This window comes from Chiloscyllium plagiosum, unplaced genomic scaffold, assembly GCF_037043375.1.
Source record: "Chiloscyllium plagiosum isolate Xiang-an unplaced genomic scaffold, Cpla_swu_hap1 HiC_scaffold_34, whole genome shotgun sequence".
Lineage (NCBI taxonomy): Eukaryota > Metazoa > Chordata > Chondrichthyes > Orectolobiformes > Hemiscylliidae > Chiloscyllium > Chiloscyllium plagiosum.
In genome coordinates this window covers 32,661,361-32,679,423 of record NW_028270172.1, presented here as the reverse complement: position 1 = coordinate 32,679,423, position 18,063 = coordinate 32,661,361, and the positions used below count along the sequence as shown (strand labels likewise).

General features: G+C 41.0%; 1 protein-coding gene across 2 annotated transcripts in view; it reads right to left on the bottom strand.

Moving 5' to 3' along the window:
* tgfbr2b (transforming growth factor beta receptor 2b) overlaps positions 1-18,063 on the bottom strand; it is an 80,122-nt gene that overhangs the window by 37,215 nt on the left and 24,844 nt on the right. The window contains exons 2-5 of one of the 2 annotated variants that reach the window (XM_043719216.2): positions 16,248-16,292; positions 16,001-16,157; positions 14,371-14,570; positions 5,913-6,727 (exon numbers count right to left, since the gene is read on the bottom strand). In XM_043719216.2, coding sequence (XP_043575151.1) covers positions 5,913-6,727; positions 14,371-14,570; positions 16,001-16,157; positions 16,248-16,292 — 1,217 coding nt within the window. The remainder of the gene's footprint in view (positions 1-5,912; positions 6,728-14,370; positions 14,571-16,000; positions 16,158-16,247; positions 16,293-18,063) is intronic. The other variant, XM_043719217.2, reaches the window with a different exon arrangement.

Here is an 18,063-nt window from a genome sequence, read left to right as displayed (position 1 = left end):
ACACGATTTCTCATCCAGTATAATTTGCTACTCCCTTCAAACTTTGGTAACCTTGCATTAGTCCTGATGAAAATGCCATGACTGCATGCATCTTTTCTCAACAATAATTAAATTGCTTTGGTAGAGTAGGCATGGAAAAAACGACAATTTCCTTAAGAACGAACAGGAAAACAAAATCTTTAATGAAGAGCCATGCCATTTAGTATGGAAATCAGGGAACAGATTTACTCACAAAACGCATTGGAAATGAAATAAACTCTTGCTTTTAAAGACTATAGCTGCTGGAGCCATGAGAACGAACAAGTTAGGATTTGGATGGATAAGACAATCAGGTAACATGGAGCAAACAGGGGTGAAAATGGAGGGGAGGTAGAGATCATCCATCAGCTAATTGAGTGTTCAGTGCAGTATCAAAATGATCACTGCTTTAGTCTATAGAAAATCAGACTGTGTTGCTCAGAGCAGAACGAGCAGATTAAAGGGAGATCTGACAGAACATTAAAAACTTTCAGTTTTGAACACAAGTAAATACCGCATATACTCGAGGAATAAATCAACCTCATGTAAATGTCAACCCCCTATGTTTGGCCAAAAAACCTGGAATTTTCCATATATCTGGTGTAAATGTCAACCCTAGTTCTTCACAGATAACAGGTTAACGTTTGTGAGTCAGTGTGCCAGCTGTCACATCCCACTCCATCTTTCCAGTCTGCCAGTTGTTCAGCTCCGCTCCTGGTCTTCCAGTCCACTGGCTGTTTTACCTTTTGTTTACACATGTAGATTCCTTGACACTGATCTGGCTAGCTCAGAGCCAGCTCTCAGAGTGAACAGGATAGCTGATACTCATGTTACTTTTTTCCACAGCGGTAGTGCTTATCTTTTCCCTGCACCCACGTCGTGTGTATGCAGGTGTCGGACACAGTGAAAAACAAGTGTGTAAATCATTATTTATGTACCACCACCAGGAAAAAAAAGGAAGCTGGCTGTTTTATTCTCCTCTGGGTTTTCAGAATTACCATAATTCATTTTTTTCTTTATTCGTTTAGAGATCAATTGGGCTTCCGCTAATGATACGGTATGAATTTTGATGGGCATGAATTTCAGCTCCTCAAAAGTAGTATCCATGGAGAGTCAACTCCATTTATTTAATCTGAAAAAGCAGTCAAAAAGTTCGACTATTATGAGAGTATATACGGCAAAAAGAAAACGTTTCAATTGGGAAAAGATTAAAGAACACGGAGTTATAGGATTATACAGCACGGAAACAGACCCTTCGGTCCAACTCCTCCATGCTGACCAGATATCCTAAACTGATCTAGTCCCATTTGTCAGCATTTGGCCCATATCCCTTTAAACCCTTCCTATTCATATACACATCCGGATGCCATTTAAATGTTGTAATTGTACCAGCTTCTACCATTTCTTCTGGCACCTTACTTCATACCCGCACCACCCTCAGCGTGAAAATATTGCCCCTCAGGTCCCTTTTAAATTTTTCCCCCTCTCACTTTAAAATCTATGCCGTCTAGTTTGAACTTCCCTATCCTGCGAAAGAGACCTTGTCTATTCACGCAATCCATGCCCCTCATGATTTTCTAAAAAGGTACCTGTCATCCTCTGATGCTCCAGGGGAAAAGAAACCCTAGCCTACTCAGCCACCCCCTATAGCTCAAGTCCTCCAAGCCCTTGTAACATCCTTGTAAATTTTTTTGAATCCTTTCAAGTTTAACATCACCTTTCCTTTCACAAGGAGACCAGAATGCAGTGTCCTGTACAACCACAACATGAGATCCCAACTCCTAAATTCAATGCATTTGTTTGAGAGAAATTGACGAAGAGAACAGCAGGGAGTTGGGGGGTATTCTTAACTCATTGACGGTCTGGAATATTTCCTATAAAAGGCGATGCGGTCAGATTCAACTTTTATTTCCAAAGGCAACTGGATACATTTGAAGGTAAAAGGGTAAAGTTGCCATAGTCCCAGAGAGCTGCTCTCTCATGAGAGAGAGAGGACTGATGGTGGTTTAATTTGAGGGTCACCACACCTCAGATGATGGAGGAGGTTGAGAAGGACAGTCCTTCATTTGTACCCTCAGCTGATGCAGGATTGAACACATGCTGAACAAACAGCATCTCTCTGCATCGTAAACCAGCCATTCAACCAACTGAGCTAACTGACCCCCATTGGAAATATATATGAGACAAGAGAAAAAGATATCACCAAAATTCTGCAGAACAAGAAGAGTGGAACTAATTGGATAAGTCTTTCAAAGACCTTGCACTGGCGCACAAATGACTTTGCTCTGCCCTCTATGATCCCATGAACTCTTTAATGCAACCTTGATTACTGAATTAAGAAAATAAAGACTATAATTTAAAATTGTGCTCGTCTAACTAGTGTAGTTTTTACAAACTCTTGAAGTGCTACTGAGAAGAAGGAAGACCTCCTGCTTATTAACTTTTGGGTGGATGGCATAATTTTGAGCTCATTGTGAGCTATTAAATGGAATTGATCTGCTCGCTGAATGCAGAAAAATTGTGAAACTGATACAGTAACATCAATTAGGTGTCGAATGCTCATTCAGGCAATGTTAAGTCAGCTTATTAGAAATTTCAATAGAGAGTTTAGACTCCCACGAGGCATTTGTCAAAAGGTCATCTAATAGACTTGTTAAAATTAGAACCCATATAATTAAAAGGGATTATGACAGTACCTAAGATTAAATATGTCAGTTCGACTGAGAGATTCAAGAAGTTGGGCTGTTCTCCTTATTAGAAAGGGAGGTTTGAAATCATGAACAGTTTTGATGAAGTAAGGAGGAGAAACAGTTTTCACTAGAAGTTTCATAACTTGAGGAGGATACAATTTTAAAAAGGCAGAGGAATTTTTATTTTCACAGTGAATTGGAATGTACTGCTTGAATGGGTAGTGGAAACAGGTTCAAATGGTCATTTTCAGAGAGGTAATCAGATAACGATTTAAAAGGAAAATATTAACTGATCGTTGGGGAAGAAGCAGGAAAATGGGACCAGATCTAGCCAGCACAGACATGATGGGTTTAATGGCCTCCTTCTGTTCTACTTTATTTTATGATCTTACAAATGGTCACTGGCAGATTGTATTAGAAATGTTACTTATCAACATGTTATATTGATAATGTTTTTGATTCATGTTGTTAATTCTGTTGTGCTCCTGAGGTATCTGGAGATGTCCCTTTAAAATAGGACCTATTGAATAATATATTGATGAGGGGCTTGCCGTGAATTGTTCCACAATGAACACACAGCCCTGATAAGATATCCTATTTCAGTATCACTTTTCAATGCTGCAACGTGAACCTTGCCTCTTTACCTTGGTTTCTCATTGATTGAGGGTGATGTGATTGTTTCAGGATATGTGCAGGAGGAGCACTGACCCACCTCCTGAGAATACTCCCAAAACCAAGAACAAAATGAGAATGCAATCTCACTGGGTTTGTCCATGTGATTTGAGGACAGGCTGGTTTTATTCTCAAAATATCACAAGCTGTGTTGCTTCAGAAGGTAGAATAGCAGCCATTAAAATGGTGGATTATGTGCTTAGGTGAACTGGTCTGTTTCGTGGTATGTTGAAGCAAGTGGCAGTTTGTGGAGCACACTGAAGATGGGAGGATATGGCAAGATAAATGCCTCCCTTAAAAAGCAAATAGGTCAATAAATCAGGGGGGGCTCAGGATACGAATCCATGAGGGTGCAGACTTATCATTCTAATTGTATGATATTATTTCAGTGTTGAAATTTGCAAATGCTACAGTAGAAGACAGAGGGTGGTGGTGGAGGGTTGTTTTTCAGACTGGAGGCCTGTGACCAGTGGAGTGCCACAAGGATCGGTGCTAGGCCCTCTACTTTTTGTCATTTACATAAATGATTTGGATGCGAGCATAAAAGAGGTACAGTTAGTAGCAGATGACACCAAAATTGGAGATGTAGTGGACAGCGAAGAGGGTTACCTCAGATTACAACAGGATCTGGACCAGATGGGCCAATGGGCTGAGAAGTGGCAGATGGAGTTTAATTCAGATAAATGTGAGATGCTGCATTTTGGGAAAGCAAATCTTAGCAGGACTTATACACTTAATGGTAAGGTCCTAGGGAGGAGTGTTGCTGAACAAAAAGACCTTGGAGTGCAGGTTCATAGCTCCTTGAAAAATGGAGTTGCAGGTAGAAAGGATAGTGAAGGCGGCATTTGGTATGCTTTCCTTTATTTGTCAGAGTATTGAGTACAGGAGTTGGGAGGTCATGTTGTGGCTGTACAGGACATTGGTTAGGCCACTGTTGGAATATTGCTTGCAATTTGGTCTCCTTCCTATCGGAAGGATGTTGTGAAACTTGAAAGGGTTCAGAAAAGATTTACAAGGATATTGCCAGGGTTGGAGGATCTGAGCTACAGGGAAGAGACTGAACAGGCTGGGGCTGTTTTCCCTGGAGCATCGGAGGCTGAGGGGTGACCTTACAGAAGTTTACAAAATTATGAGGGGCATGGATAGAATAAATAGACAAAGTCTTTTCCCTGGGGTCGGGGAGTCCAGAACTAGAGGGCATAGGTTTAGGGTGAGAGGGGAAAGATATAAAAGAGACCCAAGGGGCAACTTTTTCACACAGAGGATGGTACGTGTATGGAATGAGCTGCCAGAGGATGTGGTGGAGGCTGGTACAATTGCAACATTTAAGCGGCATTTGGATGGGTATATGAATAGGAAGGGTTTGGAGGGATATCGGCCGCTGCTGGCAGGTGGGACTAGATTGGGTTGGGATATCTGGTAGGCATGGACGGGTTGGACCGAAGGGTCTGTTTCCATGTTGTACATCTCTATGACTCTGTGACTCTATTTGGCAGAGGCCATTCACTTTGGGTCTCTTAAAAAGCCCCCAAACTTTTCAATCTCCACACCCTTTCCTCATCAGCCTGAAAAGTGACCTTTCCAATTATACATTCAGTTCCCTTTTGAAAGTTATGATTGAATCTGACTCCACCAGCCTTTAAGGCAGCACATTTCAGATCATAACTCACTGCTTAAAAAGAAATCTTCTCATCTACCTTTTCATTCTTTTCTGATTAGTTTATATCGGTGTCTCCTGGTTACTGATCCTCCTGCCACTGGGAACAAGTCCTGCTATTTAATTTATTAAAGTGCTTCACAATTTTCTAAACCTCTATTAAATCTCTCCTTAATCTTTCATGCTCAAAAAGGAGAACAAGCCCAGCTCAGAGTCATGCAGCATGGAAACAGACCTTTTGGTCCAATTCATCCATGCCAACTCTGGAATCTTTGTGTAATCTCAACCTCAGCACAAAATATGCATTCATAGATAAAGAATGCCTGGGAACTTTATTTTGTCCCATTTCTCTCAATATTTTTCCACCCGACTAAACTAAAAACCGAGTGTTGTGATGTCAATCTGTAACTGATTGGATTTGCTGGTATCCGATGGTGCGAGATGGAACAAACGTTAGAATGAAGATGCAATGACATAGTCCCAATAACTCCAACATCTCCAGTCGTACAAGTTTACCTTCTGTGACCGTCCAGAGATATAGGTTACACTCTATCCTTTAGGAAAGACAGCAACTCTTTGGATGTCCATTTTCAACTGCACTCCACAAAACCTTGCATTGCTGTGGAACCTCAAATGTAGTAAAAATCTTCCAAGACATGTTGCTGGGGTTTTATCAAATATAATTTGACACCAAACCATATAGTGTGTCATGGGAATAGGTGAACAAATGCTGACCAAAGATGTATTTCAATGAGTATTTAAGAGGAAGAGGGAGATATATTGGGACAGCAAGATTAAAAAGGAGAGAATTCCATAACTAGAGATAACCACCATCATTCGTTCCCCAATCCAAACAGTTGAAAACTGGCACTCACCTGCCCACTGTTTGCTAAGTCATCGACAGAGAGAGAGGATTCCAACCTCAAGGATAATCCAAAGTCACAGAGACAACACGTCAGGTCATTTTTCACCAGAATGTTGGAGCTTTTTAGGTCCCTATGGGCAATGGGCATCTTTGGCCTGCCACAAGGTGTGTATTCACTATGTAAGTGTGCAATTCCTCTGGCCAGCGATCCTCCCAGTAGGCACAGGTCCTCCCAGTTCACAACGTGCCTCATCAGGTAGTCTTGCAGGTTGCCTTGGGGGTGATAGGCCGTGATCAGCCAGTACTGCTTGCCCATTTCGGTCTCCCGCTCCTCTGCAGTCAGAAACTGCAGTACATTTTCATGTTTCAGGTTGACATCAGAGAAAATCTCCTTCTCGTTCTTCCAGGACATGTACTCGTCAAAGTGGAAAATCTTTGCTGCCACAGTCTCGAACTGTTCAGAGGTGCTCTGCCTCAGCTTGGCCTTGTAGACCTCAGCAAAGCGCCCCTTGCCCACCACAGTGTCGAGCTCCAGGGGCAGCAGCTCAGTGTTGTGATTGATGTTGTTGGCGCAGGTGGAGCTGATGTCTGACTGGTCATCATCAAGGTGCATGGCACTGCCCTCGCTGCGATCACTGGGAAGCCGGCGCCGGTGACCTGGCTTCCTGACCTTCTGTTCCTTCTTCCATTCTTTATTCAGCTTCCTCCGCCGCTGGACCCGGTACCAATAGTAAGCAAGGATCACTACAGCAGCAAGAATGAGCAATGGGACAAGAGTGACCAGGAGAACCTCCAATATCACCTGCCAGTCACTCAACGTAGGATCTAAAGGAATGAGACAACATCAGAGTTGTATCAAAGTACATCAACACACATCAAGGCAGATAGACCCAACAAGTTAAATGCCTCAGCTACAGGAACTAAGTTTAAAAATTACCCACACCTTAAAAACACAGCCAGGAAATAAAATAAATGCCATATGTCCATTGTTCTTGCATCTGTATCACCAAAACTGAGCAGCATGAGCACACATGTAGGGGAAAGGCTCAGCAGATTATTGGAGCTTTTCAAGTTGCTGTGCAATGGAGATTTTGTCCCCTGTTGTACATTTTGGATACTCCCAGGACCCGCCAGAGGAAGTGGGAGAAGCCAGTACAGTTACAACACTTAAAAGATATCTGGACCAGTATGTGGATAGGATAGGTTTAGAGGGATATGGGCCAAACACAGGCAAGTGGAGCTAGTTTAGTTTGGTAAAGTTGATCAGCATGGACGAGATCGAAGGGTCTGTTTTCATGCTGTATGACCAGGACTCTGCTGGCAAAGTGATTCATTTCATTTTTAGGCTCAGTTCGATTATCTGCAGACTGGGCAGATGCTCCCTCTTTTATTATTTTTTCAAATATTTGAATAATTTCAAAAGGGAAAGCTAACTGTATCCACAGTTTTTAGCTGGTGTCTAAAACTTTTCATTCATATGGACTCTTCTTTTCCTTGATTGAATAATGGAGCAGACTCGATGGGCTGAATGGCCAAACTTCTGCTCCGAGGTCTCATGGTCTTACATGTGTTTCTTTGGACCACAGTCCATTGTCAGCTCCTCTCAGTGGTGGAACTCTAGCCTCACAGAGGGAAGGTTATGGGTTAAAATCACACCTTGGAGACCTGAGCACATAGTCTACTGCAGTACTTAGGGAGAGCTGTGCGGCCACAGGTATTATCCTTTGGAAGAGGTGATAAAAGGAGGCTCAGTCTATCCTCTGATAAAGTTAAAAATCACATGACACCAGGTTATAGTCCAACAGGTTTAATTAGAAGCAGCAGCTTTTGGCGCACTGCTCCCTCATCAGGTGATTGAGGAGTACACAATTGTAAGACACAGAATTTATAGCAAAAGTTTAGTGTGATGTAACTGAAAATACACATTGAAAAATACCTTGACTGTTTGTTAAGTCTCTCATCTGTTAGAATGACCATGATAGTTTCACTTCTTTCACATGTAAATCACACTTTTTTAAAAAAAAGTTACATTCTCAGGTTAACTGTATCAATTAATGACAGCCAGATAAGATGTTGAAGATGTTAGCCCCCGTGTTCTGTTGTCTGTGCCATAATGCTTAGACTGATTAAAATCTAAAAAATGAGTTAACAGAGTATGGCATGGATTCACGCAGCTTTTGAACAAAGTACAATGTAACTTTGCAAGTACAAATTCACCCCAATTCTAACAGATGAGAGACCTCAACAAATCAAGGTATTTTTCAACGAATAATTTCAGTTACATCACTGTAAACTTTTGCTATAAATTCTGTGTTACAGTTGTGTACTCCACAACCACCCGATGAAGGAGAGACGCTCCAAAAGCTAGTGCTTCCAATTAAATCTGTTGGACTATAACCTGGTGTTGTGTGATCTTTAACTTTGTACACCCCAGTCCAACACCGGCATCTCCAAATCTATCCTCTGAGGTGATTCTGTGGCACTAACTTCCCTATCAATTAAAAATCACTAAACACATAAATACCCAGCCATGTATTAGTTTACGGTTTGCAGTATCCTCATGTGCCCAATTAACTGCCATGTTGCAGTCATAATTACACTTCAATAATGCTCCATGCGCTGTGACAGCTTTGGGACATCTCGAAGACAGGAAAGATATGAAATGAATGAAAGATCTTTCCTTACACCAGTATGCAAACAGAAGTCACAGCAATTTCACCAAGAAACTCTCATTGTTCTCGGTGCTTTCACTCGGACATATCAAAGCCACTTAACAACTGGAACCAAGTCTCACCTCATACAATATTAACTGTGATGATCTTCAGAGGGACTAAAAGGAAACACATGCATAAAACATGGAGATCGGATCCGGAAGGGAGTTTCATCATCACATGCCCAGGATTCTGCTACAGGGCTGAAAGACCCATCTAATAACAGCGGAGATGGTTGAATGGGGCTAATCATAATTAGCAGATACTGATGGTAAAATTTGTAGAAGGAAACAGTCACTGAACATGCCTTGAAGTCACATCCTTACTGGAACCAAATTCTCACTTTCCCCAACACCTAAATTATTTCTCGCTTTCCACTCAGTTCATGATTTGCTAGTGAGCCATTAAATATGTTTTGTTACAGCTTAGTATTGGGGCTTTAGGGATTAACATAGATAAATACTGCCAACAGGTTTACCACAGCAGTCTGAATTACTAACTGCTGGCGAAGATCCCACAGTGACTGCACACAAGAATCAGGCCTGATTTATTGTATCTTTCAGATTAGGAGCCATTCAACTCATCTGCCTCGGACTGGACATCTTACAATTCCACCCAAGAGACTTCAACGATAGGGAGACCTAAAAAGTGAAAATTGATTAGGCCCCGGGACAAGGATGCAAACTCTTCTATTTACATATTACTCGAGGTTTCGTCACATAACCTCCCATTTCCAACTGCCCCACCTACTCAAACAAACAGTCTTTCCAGTTCTAATTTCTCCAATATATTTATAACTAATAGATCAACCTACTCTAAACAAAATGGAATAAAACGCCCACTATTTCCTGGGTTGCTTCCAGTGATGTCCAGGAGATTAATTTTTAATTCATAGATACTACTGGTCAATCTTGGGAGTTTTGATAACATTGATCTTGAAAAACATGTAGGCTAGCTAATGCAGGTTAACCAGTATTTGGATGATGGGTAAGTTTAGATATGGTGTGAATCAGGATTTTGACAGCAGAGTTTTGAATAGCAGGTGTTTGGGGAGCTGCTGAGCACGAAGGTTTTGGATCAGCTCAACCTTAAGGGTTATAAATAGCATTCACTCAAACGTCCAACTGGTGGAAGTTAGTGACCTGCTGAATGAACGAATGAGGTTTAGCAGCAAACCATTGGTCCATTGAAACCAAGATCCTCCAGCGGAACTCCAACTCGCCAAATCATATTAGTTCCTTCAAGCTCAAAATGGTGGCACAGCAATCTGCCACAATTTTAAACGGACTTTGTAAGGCATTGGTTGTCCTGTCCATACCGAATGCAGGAGATGGTGACTTATAGGGAAGATGGGCATCGTGTTCCTCTCCCAGAGTCAAATTGCAGAGGTTTGAAAAGGATGTATTTTGCTGCTTGAAGGAGAAAGACTTTTGTGTGCCTGCTCTCATGAAAGAACTAAAAGGAAAAATAGAGGATGTGCAGCACCTTCCATTGGGTGGCACAGTAGTTAGCACTGCTGCCTCACAGCACCAGGATTCGAGTTCACTCTTGGGTGATTGTCTGTGTGGAGTTTGCACATTCTCCCTGTGTCTGTGTGGCTTTCCTCTGGGTGCTCTGGTTTCCTCCCACAGTCCAAAGACGCGCAATATAGGCAGATTAGCCATGTTAAATTGACCAGAGTGTGCAGGTTAGGTGCATTAACTGTAATAAATGTGGAATTATGGAGATAGGGTGGGATGCTCTTCGGAGGATCAGTGCAGACTCAATACATTTAATGGCCTCTATCTGCACTGTAGGGATTCTATGATTCAAAAATTTCTGGATGTTCCATAACACCGTACAATCAAAGAAGTACTTCTTAAAGTACAGCCACAGCTCAAATATCAAACACGTGGCAGTTAACTTACTTGCAGTAAGATCTCACAAGCAGCGTGATAACAAAGATATAGCTTGTTTTCCAGTAATGTTGGTTGCTGAATAAATATTGACTAAAAGACCAGGTGCACTTCTCCTGCTCCTTTTTAAAAAGATTGCCAATGGGGTGTTTTATATCCACTTGAGAGTCAGATCAGGCTTAATCTAATGGTATCTCTAATGCTCAGCTCCCAGCAGGACACTAGAATGACAACTGACAACATGTGCTCCAGTCTCTAGCAGTGGGCTTGAACCCATAACCTTTTGACTCCAAGGGGACAGCAATGCCAGTGAGCCACAAGAAGGCTGTGTAACACTGTCTGGGAATTGGCCTGAAATAATCTCAGAACTCAACTTAGCCTGTCCATTAATGTTTCAATATTTGACTGCAATAGACACATAACATGAATTTGTGTGTCAGCAGTTATATAAATAATGCACGGATCTCAAAAAATATGCAGATTTATTGCCAGAAGGCTTTGTTTCAGAAGGCTTAAATCGACTGTCATTCTGCTGTCTGCTTTAAAAAGACTCGCTTGGTCAATCACTGGGTCCTGTTGACAGCAAACACTTTTAGCCAGCACCTGACTGCCATTTTATCATTCACTCCACTCAATTTCGAGAAGATGGGGATTGTATCTTGTAAATACATTCCTGCACTGAGCTGAGGAATTAATACAGAGCATTTTGGAACTCCAAGGATCATTAACTGTGTCTGTCAGACATTCAGAAAGTCTGTAAAAAATTTACAGTTGTTTCATGGGAAACATGAGCTAAACATTAGTGATTGTGTCCCAACTGGACGGGACCCCAGACAGAGGGAGGGAAGGAGGGGACAAAGAGAGGAGTAGGAGAGGGTGGAAGGAGAGTAATAGAGAGGGAAATGAGTGGGACTAGGGATGAGGTGTGAAGAAGGTGGGGTAAGATGGGTGAGAGGAGAAGAGGAAAGGAAGAAGAGGAGATAGTAGGGGGAGTGGGGGGAAAGAGAGAGCGTGTGAGAGCGAGAGAACACGTTATGGTATAGGAAGAGAAAGGAACAAGGAAGAAAGACCCAGAGAAAACAAGAAGGTAATGAGAGAGAGAGACAAACAAAGACAGCGATTGCTAAATTTTGTTTTTAAAACATAAATCAAACTCTTAAAAATCAGTTTTTGTTTTGAGGTAGGGTTGCAATGCTTTAGTTTGAAATCTGCAAACAGTGGTCAGTGGAAACAGGCCCCGAATGCCGGGATTACTGTGAAGGGGTAAAAAAAAAGCTTTGAACTGGAATTAACCTGGTTCAGGTCAGACTTGGGAATTGTTGACAACAAATCATGACTGTCCATGGATATTTATGTAAAATATCCAGAAAGACCTAAAGTTTGAGCAGTTCAACTTGGACGTCAGTCAGTTTGCAATAAATGAGTGCAAGTGGTATCTGCTTGTAAACATGTCTTGGGGAGTAGCAGGCTTTGATGTGCTAGTAAATTTAAACACAGACAGGAAACCACATGTCTGAGATCAGACACACAATTCACGTCCAACCAACGGTACAGTACATGACGCAGAGGCAGACAGACAATCTGTTTTCAGTTAAATGTAAAAAGAGAAAAAGGACAGGGGGATTCTTCAACTGCTGCTGATTAAACAGGGACTTCAATCTTACTTTGTGAAACTGTTACAAAAGAATCCAGCTCTTAACGAGTTTACAGAACGCAGGCTCTTCTGCACTGGTGGTTTACCCTTAACAGAAGGGCTTCAGAGAGGTTCATTCATCAAAGGACCTTCATTATGAGCCATGCACATTTAAATCCCCATTGTCTGATTTGTCCTGTTGTCCCTCCAACAACTTTTTGTGGATGAACAAAAGTTTCTTTCTGTAAAATGCTGGGAAGACCAAAGGAGTTATCCTTGGTCTCATCCCCAAGCTTTGTTCTTTAGTCACCGACTTTATCCCTCTGCGTAGCAAAGCTCAATACTGAACCATGCTGTTTGCACCCATGGTGTCTCATTTGAACTGGAGCGGTGCTTCCAATTCCCTGTCTTTCCATCAGTAAGGCAGCTTACTTTCATCTCTGTAACATTGCTTATCTCTGTCTCAGTTCAACTGTTACTGGATATTCACATTTTTATTGCCTTGAGATTAGACTATTCAAATCTCCTTCTATCCAGCCTCCCATATTGTACACTTTGTAATTTATAATCCGTCCAAATCTTTTCTGCCCGAATTCTAACTTATGAAGATCCATTCATCCTATCTATTTTTGCTTGCAGATTTAGACATTGGGGGGTTTCTAGATTAAGGACGAATCTATCATCTTTTCCAAATTCTTCAATAGCTTCACCTTTGTTACCTCCTCCAGCTCTGTAACCATTTTTGATTAGGGTGCTTCTTCAATTCCTGCCTCTCGCATATCCCTGATTTTCTTCATCTCACATTGATGATTATGTCTTCACCCACCTAGGCCCTCGACTCTACAGTAGCCTCCCGGAACCTCTGCATCTTTATTGCTCTCTTCCATTAAAATGCTTCTTAAAACCTATCTCATACCAAGCTTCGATCACATTTCTAACATTACCTTATATAACTCAAAAATCAACTTGTGTTTGCAAACTTGCTCCTGCAAACTATTGTAGGGTATTATTAAAAAAAGGTCCTCTATTAATGCAAATTGTTCTTGTTAGAAAATTACTCCAGTCTGAAACATCACTTTTGCTCCAACATTTCCTTTCAAATGAAAAGTCATGGATTGAAGAGAAAGCTTCCAGCAACAGGAATTCCTGACACAGTCTTTTCAAAATGGGTTTTAATGAGCCCCATACTAAGTAAGATTAGCTGAATTAATCCCCAATATATGAAAAGTTCAGTAACTCTGGCAACTGAATTAACAGCACGCCAGAATTCCACTCGTCATTAACATTGCAAAACCTCAAAAGATTCAAATACAAGATTTTAAAAACAGCTACGTTTAAAGTAGTGAAATAATTATTTTGACTTCTTATATCAATATGGATAATATAACTGGATGCTCATCACAGAATTCCTCTTCCAAAGATTACACAACATTAAAAAATTAATTATATACCTCCAAGCTGCAATAACTCAGAAGGAGAATAAGGGGGCAGGAGGAGTTATGAAACTTATCGACATCTGGGGGCGTTCCAGTACTGCACAACATCTGTAATTAGGGAATCTTGGATTTTTAAAACTCTTCATGCTCCACAAGTCATTTTTGAAGTTGTCACAGTATCTTTACACTCGTCCTTTGCAGAGTAATGTGAAAGAGTGGAGAGATTCTCAGATTAGTTCACTCAACTGATTCCTGGGATGAAGAAATCATCTTGAAGAACAGTTGAGCAGTCTGGACCTATTCTAGTTCAGGAGAATGAAGGGTGATCTTTTTGAAACATACAAAAATACAAGGAGACTGGACAGGGTGGATGCTGAGGAAATCTAGAATTAGGATGACAGTTTAATAATTAGGGGTCTCCCATTTAAGAATGTGATGAGGCAACATTTTTTTCTCTTGAAGAGGTTGTGGGTCTTTGGACGTCTGTTCCCCAGACAGCAGTGGAAGCTGTGCTATTCAATTTATTCAAGGCTGAGTTCATTAGACTGTTGATCAACAGGGGATCAAGGTCAGGAGGGGACAGGGTGATGCAGGGGAGGGCGGATAGAAAAATAGAGTAGAGCCCACAATCTGATAAGCCAATGCTCTTATCCACAGACAGAGCAGGCTCGAGATCTGCTCAACTTGTGCTGCTCTTTTGGTCCTTTCGCAGCTCTGATTAAAGGTCCGATAGGCTAAAGGCACACAGAACTATCACAATGACGAATAAGTTTCAGCTTCAATTTCAACTTACCAACGTCGTCAGTAAATATTAGATTTCTGTTGCATTCATCAGCCACCGAGCATGAGCAAATGTAGAAGATAGATCCAGGAACTTTCTTTTCTTTCATCTTGCATTCTGTATTATTGTAATCGTCTAGCAGGTGTCCATACAGAGAAATGGCTGGATTATGGCACAGTGTTTCAACAGTTACATTGGCATCTTGCCGTCTCCTAAAGTCGAAGATAAAGCAGGGGTGCATAAAACGGGAAAAAAGGTGTAAAAGAAGTCGAAGAGGGGACTTTGATAATTAAGAATGGAGCGTACCAGAAGAGGCAAAAGACACAATACAACCCCTAATCCAGGTCTCACACATCAAAAAGAAACAGACCTCTGTTTTTCTCTCCTTGCATGCGTGAAATGATAAATGGTTTGCAGAACCAGAGAAAACATGTCCTCTGTTGAATGTATTGAAAACTAAGGAACACAATCTTAAATTCAGAATTAGGCATTAGAAGAGGAAAAGCTGGAAGCACTATGTAATGCAATGAAAAGACAATGGAAAGCTAGAACTCTCTTCCTTAAAAGCCTGGGGATGCTTGTGACCAACTGATTTTTTTTTAGCACGAGAACAATGCATTTTTGTTTGATAAGGGCATCAAGGTGATATGGAACAAAGGTGGGGCAAATAGGTAGGGATTGAGAGAGAATTCCACATTACCACTATCCATTGTTTTTCTGATTTCACTCTTAATTCACTGCTCTAAATTTAATATTGCACTCCCTGGTTCTGGGCTTCCAACTAGGAAATAACCTCTTTACATCTCCCCTACTACATCCTGTTATGGTTTTAACCATCTCCCACATTTCCCTTTGACCTTGAGAATGCAAAGGAATATAAACTCTTATGGCAAAACTTAATTTAACCCACTGTAGATTGATGGACCATCAGCATACTGTACAACAATGGTGTTTAATGATGAAATGACAAGGTGAGTATCACATGATTACATAGAGAGAACAGGAAGATTGAAGCTGTATTAGGTTTTAATAAAATGCGTGTAAATGAGTTCTTTTAGAAAGAACTATAGACCCAAGAAGAAGTACTTTGGGAAGCTACATAGTATTAACCACCTTACATACAAGAAAATGCCTACAGGGTTTGTGGATTACATGGTAGAATCTCTTTACTTTGTGCATATGATCAGCCTATATCCTTTATATAACTGGGGTTACTCAATAAGAAACTACTAACAATAAGAAATTAATGGGCCTTCAATTACAGCCTCAAAAGCTAATGGAGATTGGATGACTTGGAGTAGTCAATTAAAAACCACTACCACCAATTAACAATCGAAAAGAATGAACATCACTTTATGTAATACCTTTAGTAACCTCAGGACATTCCTCCGGATTTTAAAATCAATTAGCAGGAAAGATGCCAGTCACTTTGCACACAAAAAGCTTCCCACCAATAACAATGAGGTAAAATGACTCCATTATCTACTTAAGGTCCTAATTGAACAGTAAATCATGGCCAGGATGCTGGGAAAATGTCCTTGCTTTTCCTTAAATGTTACAGAGATCTCATATAAATGTTAGGAGATGAAAATGCCAAATGCACTGAAATCAGAATAAACTGGGAAGAGAAAGGTGTCCTTACCAGATGGAGACACACACTTCTTCCTTCTTCTCACAGATGGAGTTAATGCTGCAGTTAACAGTGCAAACACCACTGTTGGTGCAATTGGTGGGCTCGATGTCACAGAACCGGCAAAGATTATTCCCTGTGAATTGGTTGGGCATCATGATTCGTTTCACTGGTGTCAGAAAGAAAACAACGTTTTAGCTTTCTTACTAAATCAATATGCATGGACTTATATTCTAAACAAAGAACAAAAATACACAACCTTTGCAAAAGAAATCTTTGTAAGTGTTAAGCTTGACTCCAGTATCTGGCAGGAAAAAGAAAAGAGCAAGATCACAAATATGATGAAACATTGGAAGTACTGCATTAGCAACCTGTTTTGGGATATGCTAAGGGTATAACAATGCTGGTCAGTGTTTCTATCGTTTCCAAACATATTGTGCTCAGAAATTCTAAAAAGGATGGGTGGAATGAATATATTCTAATAGTTTTCAATTTATTTTCCTCTTCCCAATTTTCTTTCCCTCAGTCCTTCCTGGAATCTGCCTTTCACAAGTATTTGGATACATTAGGTTATTGTCCATCCCCAAATAGCACCTATTGTAGTGTACAGGCATCACAGTAACCTCCCATCTTCTTGAAACCCCACTTCATTCTGTCCTCTCAAAATCCATACCCACTTGCGTTATCCAGAGAAGGTTACTGGCTGACCACTTTCACATTTCTTCAGCTCAGAAAAGATCATAATGAATCTTAGCATCTCTTCAGATTCCACAGTTAAAAGATTAGGAAGCTGATCCAACTCAATTCTGTATGAGCGACAGTCCATCCATCACCTTTAACCTCCACCAGCGCTGCTGCATTTTGTTGTTTTCAGGACATACTGCAGCCACTCAGCAAGGTTTCAAAGACAGCACCTAGAAAACCCATCCTAGAAGATGCATGGAAATATCACCATTACCAAGATCACCTTCAAGTGCAACATCATTCTAACCCGGAGACATGTCAGTTGTCCATCATCGTTGTTAAAATCTTGGAGTTTTCTTCCTAACTGTGATGTACCTTCACCATGTGGATTATGACTATTCAACACAGCAGCTCATCACCACCTTCTCAAGGGGAATGAATGATGACCAATAAATGCAGGCCTGATCAGCAATGCCAATATCCAGAGAATGATTGCTGAACATTTCCAAGCATTCAAACTAGAAACTTTCCAATCTGTATGGCTCAGTACTGTGCAGTCCATCAACCCACACAATAATTGGTGAAATGTAAACTTGAGATTTATATTTCACGAATAACAGGTTTGTAGACTTTCCTTTGAGTATGAATTCCTTTAAAAACATTTTCTTCACCAACAGGCTAGACTGCTAATTGAGACTTTAGGTGCTATGATCTACTTCCTACAACAGAAATCAGTTTGTGGCTGTCAGGTGTTCCCTAGATTGACTTGAACTTTAACCAAAAACTCCAGAAAGTGCTTATGTCAAGGAGTCAGAGCTGTACAGCACGGAAACTGACCCTTCAGTCTAACTCGAGTCCAGACATCCTAACTTAATCTAGTCCCATTTGCTAGCATTTGGCCCATATCCTGCTAAACTTTTCCTATTCATATACCCATGCAGATGCCTTTTAAAATGTTGAAATTGTACCAGCCTCCACTGTTTCTTTTGGTAGCTCATTTCATACACACACCACCCTCTGCATGAGAAAGATGCCAGTTAGGTCTTTTTTAAAATCTTTCCCTCTCACTTGAACCTTTTACCCTCTATTTTTGGACTCCGCTAGCCCTATCCATGCCCCTCATGATTTTATAAACCTCTATCAGGTCACCTCTCAACCGACGCTCCAGGGAAAGTAGTCCCAGCCTATTCAGGCTCTTCCTTTAGCTCAAACCCTCCCACCCTAGCAACATTCTTGCAAATCTTTTCTGAACCCTCGAGTTTCATAACATCCTTCCTATAGCAAGGAGACCAGAATTGAACGCAGCATTCCACAAGTGGCCTAACCAATGTGCTGTATAGCTGCTACATGACATCCCAACTCCTTACTGTTCCTTAGATCATATACAGTGC